Consider the following 13,993-nt stretch of genomic DNA (forward strand, 5'->3'; position numbering starts at 1 on the left):
ACTGTTTTGAAATAGAGACGCAAGCGACAGACAATTGAACTGACCCACAGGGACAAAACATCAAGCCAAAAAGGGACTGAGTAAGCCAAAAGCAGGAAAATGAAAGCATTAGGTTGGTAAAACACTACGAGCTCGGTCTAATAAATTCTTGGTGTACTGTAGGTAGCTTCAAAGCTTTCTCACTTTTATTCAGAGTACATACATTCATCAGTGAAACCTTAAAAAAAAAAAGTATTTCACTTACCCTAGTGATAAACCCTATTTTTGACAGTGTCATATTTCAGTTTGATGAGCAGCGTTAAATACAGTACAAGCAGCTTGCAACTTCTATTTTCACTGGCAGAAGCATACCTTCGGAAAGAAACTTTGCAGAGCGCGGTGGAAAAGGTATGACTCTCCCTAGATAACCTTCTCTTCCTGGGATTAATGTATTTTTAGGCAACGTAGCCACCCAATCTTAAAAAAATGCAGCCCGATTCAAAGACCAGAAGCTAAACTACCTTGAAGTACAGCCGTGATGGCCCAAGCACATGCACAGCCAGTACCCGAATAATTCATTCCAGACTTTTCACGCCCCTGTGCACTGCGCTATATCCTCGCAATTCAAGGTACAAGCTAGCTTTTACCTTTTGGTGATTAAGAACCTTCTCTGTGCAAACGACGACTGCTGGATCTACCTCAGCTATCCTGTAAATCCAACCCAGGCTGCTTCAGCCACTACCACACTTCCAACTCTCTGCTCCACGCTCTCTAGCGGTGATGTCCTACCTAGAAAAAACACCAATCCACACAGGAACCCTCTCCTCCTTCCCCTCAGTCTCCTGGATTTTGTTCCGGCGTTAGCACCTCAACGATTCTTCCAGCAGTCTCCAGACTGCTGCAATTAGGGAGGGGGTCTGTAACGCGTTACCCCCAGCTGCGTTTTCAGACCACCCAAAAATTCTGCTGCCCTCTGCTTTGCTAGGACTGCAGACAAGATCTAGAAGCAAGTTAGGGGCCAAATTTGCTGATCAGCAACCAAAAATTGACCAGCCTTTAGGGATGCCACTTTACAAAGCTCTGAACAGCAACGACCCGTGTCTGCAGCTGTACAATCCCGGCTCAGAGGCCGGCACACCTTCAACTGGGGCGGCCAGCGAGGGTACAGCCTCCGCCACCCAACCCACCGTCGCTGCGCAAAGTACCGGACTCTTCGTGAAGCAGCTTCTGAGCCACCACAGGCGCCCAGCACCTGAAAGTAGATCAAAAGCAAGTACGAAGCTACTTTCAGAGCACTCTAAGTGACATAACCTCGGGAGTTATTTCATGAGTAACTCGCTTCTCCACGAACAGGCAAAAGGGAAACAGCAGGTAAATGAAAGGGCAGGCAAAGGACAATCTTTTCTGTTGTCGTCTTTGTGGACCGGTCCTTAAAGACAAACAAGCATTGCCTGTTACATTTGGAGATGCCTTCCCAACTAGAAGCATCAGAATTTTTTTCCCTTAAGATTCAATCTTTGTAGAAGTTTACTCTTCAGTTCCATCTGTCACTCAGGAGGAAGAGAGAGCACTGCACACCATCCATCTGCAGACACTAAAGAAGTTCAACTGTGATCAATAGTTTGTTTCACCAACTGGTTTTCTCGATGACTTCTGAATGTTCACTCACATTTAGTGAATATCTCCCTTTCCACTCCACATTAGACACAAAATCTTTGCCAAAAATACACCATATTCAACCAATTAAGTTCACTGAAAATACGGGACTGCTGTTCATCCAGCAGCATTCTGCAGGCCCTGAGGTAACGACACGCATACGACTGAAGCCACAGCACAGATAACAGACACCGGCCTGTGGCAGGTTTATGCTGCACCTGATGCCTCCAAAGAGGAGGCCAACGCAAGCTGGAGGCTCAGAAACACCACTTGTAATTTAAAAGGTTATTTTCAAAATACTACTTCATAGCTATAAATAGCAAAGACTGCTTCTCACCCAGCAAGTGCACAATGGTTCTTAGTCACAGTGGCCCAGATACCAGGGAAAGGGTAACGTTACCTTTGCTGAAAGCCGCACAACATTCGGGTCCATTGTGCACTTCAAACAAACTCACCCAATTTGTAAGATTGGTCTTCGGTTTTGTAGAAGCAGATGCCCACCCTGACAAATTAAGTCAACTGACTTTGTTAACCCTTCCGTTACCTAAAAAGACATTTGCTTCTGCAGAGCAAGTCTCACGTTCTTTAACCAAGGAAAAAAAAATAATAATAATTAAAAAAAAAAAAAATCTTTCCTTCAACAAAGCAAACTCTTGTCCATGTTCTTTCCTCACTGCATGGCCATTTGGCTCTACAAGTACTAAACGACGGTCACCACCATCTGCCCAATATCTCATAATATTACATTTCTTATATGAAGAGAAGACACTAAAAAAATCCCCACGCATACTACATTCATTCTTTTTGTCAATCAGCACGCTGGAGACCCTCAACCTAACCAGACCTCAGCTGACACATTTACCATACCATTTACCATATCATTCCCCAAGCAATATGAAAACAACCATTTTGGACGTGTTCAGTGATAAGGAACTCACAACAACCTCTTTAACCATGATAATTAACATTTTCATGTGATGCAGACTTATAGACTCAAGATACACATGTACAGCAAAACCTCTGACAAATCAGTGTCTGTTCCATCTGGGAGTGCCAGAACATCTCAGCGCTCTTCGGTGTGGTCTGAGACATGCAGATGAGAAGCTGCTTAGACATCAACAGGACACTGGAAGAAAGCTTTTATTAAATTCAAAAGTAAGGTCAACCTCCCTTCCTGTAAAGTTTCTGAAGAAACACTTTGTGTAAGAGACTTGCTTGTGCAGCTAGCACCTGCTTGGCCACTCACTCATCTAAAAGCTGTTCCAAGCATCAAGCTCTAGGTGTTGCAGTTCAATCTGTTACCTGATACTTCGCTCCTAAGACACAATTCTTTACGTATACAGAATTATATTTGCAGCCTGCTTGTCATATATTCAAGAAGTTTGACCTTGCAGAGATAATAGCTCACTGTCTGATGAGTCTAATGCACTTCATGATACACTTCTGGCCAAGCGTCACATTACGTACATCAGCAAGATACCCAGGTACTTCTGCAGAGATCACAACCAGCCCTGGCTGGAAAGCCCTCATGAAGTCATCCCAGCTCTACCATACTTCTGCCCACCTCAGATTCAGCCTTCTGGTTTGTCAAAACGCTGTCAACAACCAGCTCTTCTGTAAATGGCTCTTACTAGTGTCTGTATGATTACTTGTTTGTCTCGTAATAAATGTATACGTGCTGTACTGGAGAGTACTGCAGCAGCGTAACTTTTTTGCTATTGCTATATGAAAAAAAAAAAAAAAGCTGAGCCACTACAAAGTTCACTGCTTTGCCAACTGAAGTCTTATTCAACCTGATGGTCCATAAGCTCCTAAGCTCTTTGCTTCAGAACTTATTTTTGGAACTTCAGAACAAAACGAATAAATATCGCTGCCCCTTGTTCACTGACAGCCACGAGCAAGCGAGCTTGTGAACCGAGCTTTTAAACGACCCAAATGCTTCAGTACAGTAATACCAGCCCAGCAAAGAAGAAAGCCCAATCAACTCAGTTACTGTCCTGCTATTTGTCCTATTAAAGCACTATTCTTTACAAACACATTATTTCCAGATGTTATTCCTGGACTATGGTTCTTTTCCCGGTCCCGTCACTACACTACATGCTTAATCTATGGGATCTTGAGAAAGAAAACTTTTCTTCCTGAGGCTGGCCCGGATTCAAATCAGATTAATTTCGCTGACCAGATGCAACAATCTGGGACACTGACTTCACACGCGGTGCTAAATCCCGAATCAGACAGCAACAGGTTTCCCAGTATTCCAGGGTAGCACTTTCACATGCTCCCTTGCAGCCCTGTTCATTCCCACGACAGCACACGCTGCAGACGAACCACAGCACATGTTTCCAGACAGGCAAGGCTTTACCACTCTGAAGCTGACTTCTGCAAGCACTTTTGTAGCGTCTTCACCATACATGGACGAATATTAATAGACTCTATGCAGCTTATCTGCGATGCGGGCACTCTCTGGTCCCTGCAAAGGTTGCCAAAGAGCAGTTTGGGGAGTTTCAAGGCAACTCCGACATAACACAAACACAGAAGCTGACGAGACACTTCTGACCTTGCACAAACCAGTCCCCCCCTCCCCCCCAAAGGGAGATTTTCCTGCTGCTGCTGCTTCAGCAGACCCCCAGCGCAAAGTCAGAAGCCTTCCCAAAAATGAACAAATCGGCCACCTAGCCAGGCTCGCAGCTCTGCCAGCCCAACGCTTTATTTTGCTAATTAAGCTACTCCATCTCCCTGCGAGGACTCGGTACCCCGAGCCGCTCGCCTGGAACCCGCGACCGCGCTCCGCTCCGGCCCCGCGCCCCGCCCGGCCACACGGTCAACCCGCCGGCCGGGGCTCCGACCGAGCCGGGGCTGCGGGCACCCGGGGCTGCGGGCACCCGGGACATCCCCCCCTCCACCCCCCGCTCCGGGGTGAGGAGCCGAGGGCAGAGCCGCAGCAGGGGGGCCCCGTCCCGGCGGCGAAGGGCGCGGGGGAAGCCCCGCTCGGCGGCAGGCGACGGGCAGGGACCGCCGGGCCGGGCCCAGACCCCCCCCCGCCGCCTCAGCCCGGGCTGCCGGTACCTGGTGCAGGGCTGTCAGCCCGTCCACGTTGGTGGTGTTGACGCGGGCGCCGCGGCCCAGCAGCCGCTTCACCTCCTCCGTGTCCCCGCTGGAGCAGGCGGCCAGGAAGACGGCGCCTTCCTCGAAGCGGACGCGGGACCCCCCGGCGCCGCGGTGCCGGCCCCGGCCGCCCCCCGCCGCCACCGGCTCCTGCTCCGTCAGGGAGCCCTTCCAGCGCCGGAGCTGCTCGGCCCGCCGCAGCCGCGCCGACTCGGCCCGCTTCCCGCCCAGGTGCTCCGGCTCCGACATCGCCGCCGCCCGCACTGAGGCGCAAGGAGCGCGCGGCGCCTCAGCCGGGAGCGGGGCGCAGCGCCCCCGCCGCCATCTTCGCTACGCCCGCCCCCGCCCGCCGCTGCCGCTGCAGCGCCCCGCGCCCCGCGGCATCCCGGGACTTGTAGTTCCCGCGGGCGGCGCCGCACCTGCCCGCGGGGCGGGAGCGGCTCCCGGCGGGCCCCGCGCGAATGCGCCGCACCTGGGCGCCACCCCGGACTACAACTCCCAGCGGCCCCCGCGCGCGATGCGCCGGCCCCGCCCCGGCCGCCATCACAGCGCCCGGCCCGGGGCGGGGGCCGCGGGGCGGGGCGTCAGGAGACGCCGCCGCTCGGTCCCGCTCCGCTTGAGGGGGCCTGCGGAGCGTGAGGAGAAATGGCTGGCGCAGAAAGGAGCCCGGTCTGTGAGAGAAGCCCGGCTGGCAGCGGGGCGGCCCGGAGGGCGCTGAGCTTCCCGAGAGGCGGTTTCCCGTTTTCCCTGTCGTTAAACTGGGAGCCCGGCCGTCCCCAGGCGAAGGCTGGCGGTGCTGAGGCGGGGGGCCGAGCTCCGGCCGCCGGGTCTCCGGCCCCGGCCCGCGGCGGGGGGCCGTGCCTGTGGGCCCGCTCTGCCCGCCGGGGCCCAGCCCGGCTGGGGAGGTGTTCGGGTGAGGCGGTGGCCTTGACTGCGTTACGCCTTCTCGGAGCCCCCTCTCGCGGCGGGAGCGGCCCGGTCCTCCCTGCCGAGGGTGCCGGGGGTGCCGAGGCTCGGCCTCTCCTGGCAGGCAGCTGGGCGCGGGTTTCCCTCGAGCAGAGGGGCTGCCCCACGGCTCCAGGTCGTTGCGCTGTATCAAGCTGCCGCACTCAGTGTTTGCCTCAAATCGCTCGCTGGAGGAATCGCGGAACGAGCACGCTGCCAAACGCTCGGTGGCAAATCCCCCAGACCAGCTGGTGTTTGCTTGTTAGTCTGAAAAAAACCCTCAGCAATTTTCAGCAGAGTTCCAGGGAAAACTCCAGGAACCACAGCACAGCATATCCTATATCCCCAGCATGCAAATGATTTTAATGAACGGAGTTTGGGGCCACATTAAGGGCTATTATATATTCATAGAACTGCCAGATCGTGGTTCATTAGCAGTCTAAGATCGCAAAACTGGAGTTAGGAATTCTGCTTCGGCAGGGGGGTTGGACTAGATGACCCACGGAGGTCCCTTCCAACCCCGACCATTCTGTGATTCTGTGTGATTACTAGTACAGAAATGGTTCGGAGAAGAGCACCGAGGAACAGAGCTTCACACAGCAGGCAGTTTAGTGTGGAGCTCCTGGCAGCAGGGCTGTCGGGATGCTAGCTGTTGAGGTGGGTTTAAAAGCAACAGGGCAAATTAGCAGCAGGAAATCAATCAACAGTCATAAATACAAAGTTGCCGCCCTTGGCGGAGAACGGCCTTTGGCTGCGGGTTGCTGGAGGCTGGGATCGCTTGGGACACGCTCCTGGCGCCTGCAAGGGATGGGCTGCGTGCTTGGTTGAGTTCAGTGTGAGCAGTGATCACCTTCCCGTGCTTTATATTGCATTCTTCCCAGCGGGATCGGTTATTCATGATGATGAGCGTGCTGGACCAGGCCTGGAGCTCCTTAACTTTGCATCTGTTGCTTCAACAATTTAATTACTTGTGGCTGCTTGCCGGGCTGACGTGAGCCCTAGCTCCTGCACAGTGATGGGCACAGCCACGTTAGCTGCTCAGCTCACGGCCTTGTGAGGGCTTTCGCTGTCTGCATCGTGGTAACGGGGCAGGAGGCCCTCCTGTTTCCCCCCATGGCTGACAAGACCACCCCGTGCTCCTGTGAAAACTGCCTGATGGAGACCATCAGCCATTTACGTTTTTAAAAACATGCCTTTTATTTTCCTGGGAGGAATTTTACCCAGGCATATGTGAAGAGTTTTCTGCATTGTCTAGGATTCCTGGACATCTGACTAAGCTTCTGGATGCCGGAACTCCTGCGCAGCCACGTCTCGTGAGAACTGGCTGTAAATCCAACGAACGGTGATCCCAAAACTTCTGGCATACCGTTGCTTCTGGGACACAGAGCTGCTTTGGACGTGCACAGGGCTCGCGTGTGTCCCCAGCCCGCGGGATTCCCTCTGCACGCCGCTGGGTCGGGACAGAGCCTTCCTGGAAACGTCGGCTGTCGTGTGTGCGTTCTGCAAACTGCCGCCGCTCTGCAGCAGTCACAGCCAGAAGGGTGGCAGCCCGATTCCAGGTCTGACTGCTCTTGAAAATGGAATATATCCCCAGACAAAAAAACACTTCACTGGAAGAGGAGACTGCTGTCTGACTACGAGCCTCGTGCCATCCTTCCATCACCTCAGACCCCCTGGCTCCCTGACACGTGTGACCACAGTCCCATCTCTGCTTTCCTGTGATCTGTTCCTACAAATTCAGTCCGTCTCTAGCCTTCCTCCTATTTCAGCAGGGAGTTTCTGAACAAAAATTCATTATTCCAGGTAAAAATTAATTATTCCAAAAATTCATTATTCCAGGGTGATAAACATGAGAACGCATGGCTTGGCAATGCATCTCCTGGATCCTGAGCACCGCCCATGTCTGTGTCTTCCCAGCGACTAGTATCTTGAAGTACCAGTTTCCTTCTTTTCAGTCTCTCTCTGAATTTCCTTCAGCTGCTCTATTACAAGTAACTGCTTTGTTTATAAAAATAAAATCACTTTCTGGAATGGTCTAGATTTGTTCCTCTTACCTCTGCCAGCAGCCTGTTTGTCTGAAGATTAAAAACAAACAAAAAAATTCCTTGGTGCCTTTATGTCCAGTGAAAAATAATTTTACACCAGCAGCCGTGAGAGCTGTGGTAGATCCACGCAGGGATCCGACAGCTCGAGAGCTCCGCTCGCTTCGAAGGTTCTGGTTGCGCTGCCGTTCCTGTGAATACTGCTGGGATTGCTCCAAGCTCTTCACGGTGTTTTTGATGCCGTCGTTGGTTTTGGTCACTCCTTTTGGCAGCTCTGGTCCCAACCCACTGACCCAGGACACTGTTTGCCTCGATCCTCTGGTGTGACGGTTCCGGAGTGCGAGACCCCGGCGCGTTTACACCGCACCCGCGTGTGCCGACTGCGCTGCGGTGAAGCCCAGCAGGCGCTGCAGCCTTTGCGGAAATCAAACTGGAGCGGGTGAAATTCCCAGTTAGAGACTGCGTGCTGACAGAATCCCAGAATCCCAGCATGGCAGGGGTTGGCAGGGCCCTCTGTGGGTCACCCAGCCCAACCCCCTGCCCAAGCAGGGTCACCCAGAGCAGGCTGCACAGCACCGCGGCCAGGCGGGGCTGGAATATCTCCAGAGAAGGGATGGGGGAGGCTGCGGCCGCTCCCTCGTCCCGCGGCCGGTGTGACACTAGATGGCGCGGGGACCCGCGGCTCGGCTCGGCCCGGCCCCGGCAGAGCAGCCCCGGCGGGAGGGCGCCGGGCCGCCCGCATCCCCGGGCTGCGGGATGCCGCTGGGTAGGCTGGGGAGGCTGCAGCAAGCGAAGGGGCTGCGGGAGTGACAGCCAGAGCCGGCCCCGCGGTGCGCAGCCCCAGGGTCTGCTGGTTGGGGAAGATGCTGGGAGGTGGGATGTGATGAGCTTTGGGCTCTCTGTCCTCCCAGAATCATAGAACCATAGAACCATTAAGGTTGGAAAAGACTTCTAAGATCACGTAGTCCAACCATCAGCCCAACACCACTGTGCCTGCTAAACCGTGTCCTGAAGTGCCTTGATGATCTTAGAGGCCTTTTCATAGAATCATTAAGGTTGGAAAAGACCTCTAAGATCATCAAGTCCAACCATCCATCCAGCACCACCATGCCTACTAAACCATATCCCAAAGTGCCACATCTACACATTTTTTGAAAACCTCCAGGGATGGGGACTCCACCACTGCTCTGGGCAGCTTGTTCCGATGCTTCACCACTCTTTCAGTAAAGAAATTTTTCCAAATATCCAATCTAAACCTCCCATGATGCAACTTGAGGCCAGAAAGGGCAGAGCATCCCTCCCCAGACGGGGAGGCTTCCTGCCAGCCATGCTGGGGAGCGGGCAGGCCTGGCCTGCGCTCCTGGGGTGGTACAGCCCCCCCTCTCCAGACCTCCCGGTGATCCCAGAACCGGCCGACATCGTGTTCTTGCCTGTACTGCAAGAGCGGGGAGCTGCGAGGGGTTGGCACTTCTCTTGTCTTTGAACAAGAGCAGCGAGCTGGGCTGACCAGGCGCTCCCTGACCACCCCGGGAACCCCCGCTGCCTGGCTCCTGCCTGCCCGGGAAACGTCAGAGCTGTACAGTCGGGGAAGTACTGGAATTGTGTGGTTGCTCTCAAGATACCGGAATTACCTCATATGGAGGGCAGGATGGATATTTACTGACGCCTGCAGTCAATCATCTCGTGACCCTGTGAAGAGCAGCACCAAGCGAGGCCCTTTGAGCTCCCCTGGGCCACAGCGGCTGCGCCCAGCATCTCCCTCCGAGCGGGACGCCTCTCCGAGCCCTCGGACTCCGGCATTTGAGGTTACCGTGGCTGATTGGAGCTTGGGCTGAACTCACTCCCGGAGGCTCGACCTCTGCCTGTTGAGAAAAATCATTTTGGGTGAGTGTTTCACTGAGCTCAAGGGGAATTTTTAACAGGTACCTTTATCTATGCGTATCGTCTGCGCGCGTGCGTGTGAATCGATTCAAATCACGAGATCCTATTATTGTGATTGTAGTGAATACTGCTTCATGATTTTGTAAATGCTAGGTTAACCAGTGGTTAGCTGCTGCGAAATTCCTCTGATTTTCTCTCTCTCTCACTTTGACTGTGAACAGACCTTAAACTGCTGCTGTACGTGTCCTGCAGAGACAAACCGCTGCCGCTCAGGCAGAGTCTGATCCAGCCGCACCTCGGCTCCTCTCTGAGCAGGAGTTTAGAGAGCGAGGGGTCCCGTTCCGAACCTTGTGACCCAACGGGAGGGTCTCCCATACTGCTTACAGCTTTCTCCAAGCTCTGTATAAGCCATTCTGCCTCAGTCCTACTTCGATTTTGTATTCCATTCATTTAGTAAGTAATAGAGCGAACTGGAGTCTCCTTCTCTGGAGATATTCCAGCCCCGCCTGGACGCGGTGCTGTGCAGCCTGCTGTGGGTGACCCTGCTTGGGCAGGGGGTTGGGCTGGGTGACCCACAGAGGGCCCTGCCAACCCCCAACATTCTGTGATTCTGTGAAATCACACTTTATAAATCCTTATTAAAATAATTTCTTGCACACACCTTTGACAGTGATTCTTTAAGCGACCGAACCACTCATTCGCGACAGCTCCCTCGCCGCAGCTGGGGCTGTGTGCTTCACAAGCCTGGTCTCCTCCTCCAGCCCCCTCCAGAGCAAACAGCCTCAGAGCAGAGACCAGAGCTGGGGTTTGCAGCAGTGGACCCTGAAATCTGAGATGCAGGGACCCTTTCTGAAGCTGCCAGCCAGCTTTTAATGCACACACTACACCTCCTCTGGAGAAAAGAAATAGGGGTACGAGAGCCTCCAAGACCCAGCAGCCCCTGCCTCACGCCGGTGGGAAGCCAGCTGGAGGGGACAGGTCTATCCAAGTCTGCTGGCAGCTGGCATCTGCAGCACCATGTCCAGCACTGGTGTCAGACGCATCCTCGGAGTCACCTGGCAGAGGTTTCCCAGCCTCCAGGGGAAAAGATGCTCATCCCCACGTGCTGTGGTGACATCAGCTCTGGGGTATGGCTCCAACTCTCTACAAGCCCTCGAGGAACCCTGTGGAAGGTCTGTGGCCTTCAGGACCAACTGCAGCGGGTGATGTCAAGATGCTCCTGTCTCCGTCCTCTTCACAGTGGGCCAATGTGCCTCAGAATCAGAATCACAGAATAATAGGGGTTGGAAGGGACCTCTGTGGGTCATCTAGTCCAACCCTCCTGCTGAAGCAGGGTCACCTACAGCAGGCTGCACAGGACCTTGTCCAGGCGGGTCTTGAATATCTCCAGAGAAGGAGACTCCACAACCTCCCTGGGCAGCCTGTTCCAGTGCTCCGTCACCCTCAGAGGGAAGAAGTTCTTCCTCATGTTCAGACAGAACATCTCGTGGCAACTGGCGATGCCCCACTCAGTGGTGTGGCTGTACCCTGTTAGCTAAGACCCGCACGTCCCCTGAAACGGGGCCCTGAACACCTGGTTAATGTATCCCTAATGTCACCCGTTCCTAGTGTCCCCGACTGATGAGGCAACCTTCTGTGCTTGGAGCTGTTGGGTGGGCCATGCCTGGCAGCACTGGGTCCTTCAGGTCACCTCTGCTCTGCTTGTCCATGCTTGGTCAGGGGCTGGATTTCCCCAGCAAGCGACAGCCATTGGAGCACGCTGGGCACACCCGGCATGGCAGCGCCGCTCCTCTCCCACGTGCAAGACGAAAGACGAAAGCCTTCCCTGCACGTGGGACGGGAGCAGCCCGTTCCCCTCCCGACCCTCGTCCCCTTCCTGTGCTCCACGCCTTGGTTCAGGACCAGGAATTTCTTACCCAGAGTTCAGGGCAAAATTATTGTGAAATCCAACTCCAAAGCTTTCCGGGTTCGAAGGAAGCACCACCCTGCTGCCGCCTTCCGAGCCCTCCTCCCTTCCTCCCAGCAGCCGGAGCAGCCTGGGCTCCTCGGCCGTCCTGCAAACGGGCTGCCTGCTCTGCGCGAGCCGCTGTGCCTCAGAAGAGGAGGAAGAGTGGGAAGGGTCCCATGAGCCCGGAAGGCAGCAGACAGCCTCTTCTTGCCAGCTGCCTTTTTTCTTTAATGCCTACTTACATTTTTCGAGCAGAAAAAGGCCAGGCTCGGCAAGAGAAATTAAATATGAGCTTTTGCTAACTGCATTTTGGCTTGGCTTGACAATCCTGTCCGTGGCCACAGCGATTAGGAGCACTGGAGCATCCAGCTTCTCTCCATCCTCACCTACTACAGGGGCTGGAAGACCCTCATGGAGCTCAGACGAAGACCCTCACCCATAAGGAGCTCCATAAGGAGCACAGATGAGGGTCTTCATCTGAGCTCCACGACCTCCTTATGGAGCACAGGTGCCTCAGGGACTCCCGGAGAGGAGGCTTGGGGTGGGAAGCAGCTACAGACACCAGCTAAACTGTTCCCTTCTCCCGATTTCCCCTCCTAGAGCTCCCTATGGAGCAGCTCCTGGCAGGGGCTGCCTTTTGCTGGCCTCCAAGTCCAGGTGACTGATGGACTGAATCTTCTTTGAATCTTCCAGGACACCAAAAATGCCTAAGAAAGGGAAGATCCTTCCTTTGTCTGGTGCCACCTGGTTCCTGTCCCTGTGTGGGGTTTGCTGGGGGTCGGGGCGGCTGTCCCGCTCCCCTCCTGCGCCTCCATCGCAGCCAGCGTCCACGGGCAGAGGGGGATGCTGGTGGGGGCCAGATCCAGGTGGATGTTTCTCAGGGGGATGGAGAGGGGGAGTCTGTACCCCAGGAAGCTGGGAATCAGGCAGGGATGAGCACACAAGGGAACACTGGGACTGCAGGTTCCTGCCGGGGGGCTGAGCAGCCCACGTCTGACAGACAGCTTGGTGCTGGGTCCACCACACGTGGACCGCCCTCGGCTTTTTGTGGTGGAAACATCATTACCTGGAGCCTTGGCATGTTTTTTTGCGAGGTCCTGGGCCTTCTTGGGCTCCCGTGTTGCCCTGGCATAGAAACACAGAGAGAAAATTGGAAAAAGCAGCTTTGTAGCCCAGCAGCCACGCTTTCTGCCGGCTGCTCCTGGGATGTGTGGGCACGGAGGGCACGAACGCGTGGGGTGAGGGTACAGTGGGGTCTGTGGGATGTCGGGGAGGTGCAGGCAGCATCTCTGCTCCTGCAGACGCCGAGGCTGCCCGCAGCGCTTTGCCCTTTTCGCCGCTCGGAGCCCTGCCGCCGCAGCTCCTGCCACCCAGCTGGGCTGGAAGCGTCTTCCCAACCGTCGTGCAGCCGCAGCTTCGTGCTGTGCCGATTTCTTCTCCCCGTGTCCCTGCACCCACAGGAGCGTTGTTGTGGTGGGTTCCCGTGGGAAGCCATGGCCAAAGCCGGTCGCTCCTTGCTCCCCTGTCCTCAACATCTCCTCTTGCAATTTTTCTGTTCTTTTAGAGGAAAACTTTGAGAACAACAAAATTCCCATCTGAGTATCTGGTAGGTATTGCCCACAGCACACGTGCTTGGCCACCAGCCGGTGGGTTTCAGGGAGCCGCCATGGCCGGCCCTGAAGGGTTCATCCCCGCCGTGGGAGTGGGATGGGGTGGGAGTGGGATGGGGTGGGAGTCCCAGTAGCGTGGGGCTGGGGCAGTGCCACGGTGCAGGGGTCCCCAGGGCCGGTGGTGGGGCTTGAGCAGCGCCGGTGCCTGGGGATGGGGGTCCCTGGGGCGGGGGCAGTGCCGGTGCCTGGGGATGGGGGGTCCCTGGGGCGGGGGCAGTGCCGGTGCCTGGGGATGGGGGGTCCCTGGGGCGGGGGCAGTGCCGGTGCCTGGGGATGGGGGGTCCCTGGGGCGGGGGCAGTGATGGTGGCTGGGGATGGGGGGTCCCTGGGGCGGGGGCAGTGCCGGTGCCTGGGGATGGGGGTTCCTGGGGCGGGGGCAGTGCCGGTGCCTGGGGATGGGGGGTCCCTGGAGCGGGGGCAGTGCCGGTGCCTGGGGATGGGGGGTCCCTGGAGCGGGGGCAGTGCCGGTGCCTGGGGATGGGGGGTCCCTGGGGCGGGGGCAGTGCCGGTGCCTGGGGATGGGGGGTCCCTGGGGCGGGGGCAGTGCCGGTGGCTGCTGCCGCGGGGTGCCTGGGGCCAGAGCAACGCCGGTGCCCGGGGGCGCAGGGTCCTTGGGGCCGGTGCCCGGAGCCGGTGGCGGGGCCGGTGCCTGGGGATGGCGGGTGCCGGTGTCCCCGTGTCCGCCCCCCCGCTGCCCCTCCGCCGGGCCCCGGGGGCGGTGGCCGCCGTGACATCAGCCCGGGCCGGTGCCACCGCCCCGCGCCCCG

General features: G+C 56.1%; 1 protein-coding gene across 3 annotated transcripts in view; it reads right to left on the bottom strand.

The window, feature by feature from the left end:
• PPP1R12B (protein phosphatase 1 regulatory subunit 12B) overlaps nucleotides 1-5,056 on the bottom strand; it is a 129,467-nt gene extending 124,411 nt beyond the window's left edge. For 2 of the 3 annotated variants that reach the window (XM_075443305.1, XM_075443304.1), the window contains exon 1: nucleotides 4,702-5,056. In XM_075443305.1, coding sequence (XP_075299420.1) covers nucleotides 4,702-4,989 — 288 coding nt within the window. In that variant the 5' untranslated portion in view covers nucleotides 4,990-5,056. The remainder of the gene's footprint in view (nucleotides 1-4,701) is intronic. The other variant, XM_075443306.1, reaches the window with a different exon arrangement.
• Between the last annotated feature and the right edge of the window lie 8,937 nt (nucleotides 5,057-13,993).

This window comes from Opisthocomus hoazin, chromosome 25 (assembly GCF_030867145.1).
Source record: "Opisthocomus hoazin isolate bOpiHoa1 chromosome 25, bOpiHoa1.hap1, whole genome shotgun sequence".
NCBI classification, from domain to species: Eukaryota; Metazoa; Chordata; class Aves; order Opisthocomiformes; family Opisthocomidae; genus Opisthocomus; species Opisthocomus hoazin.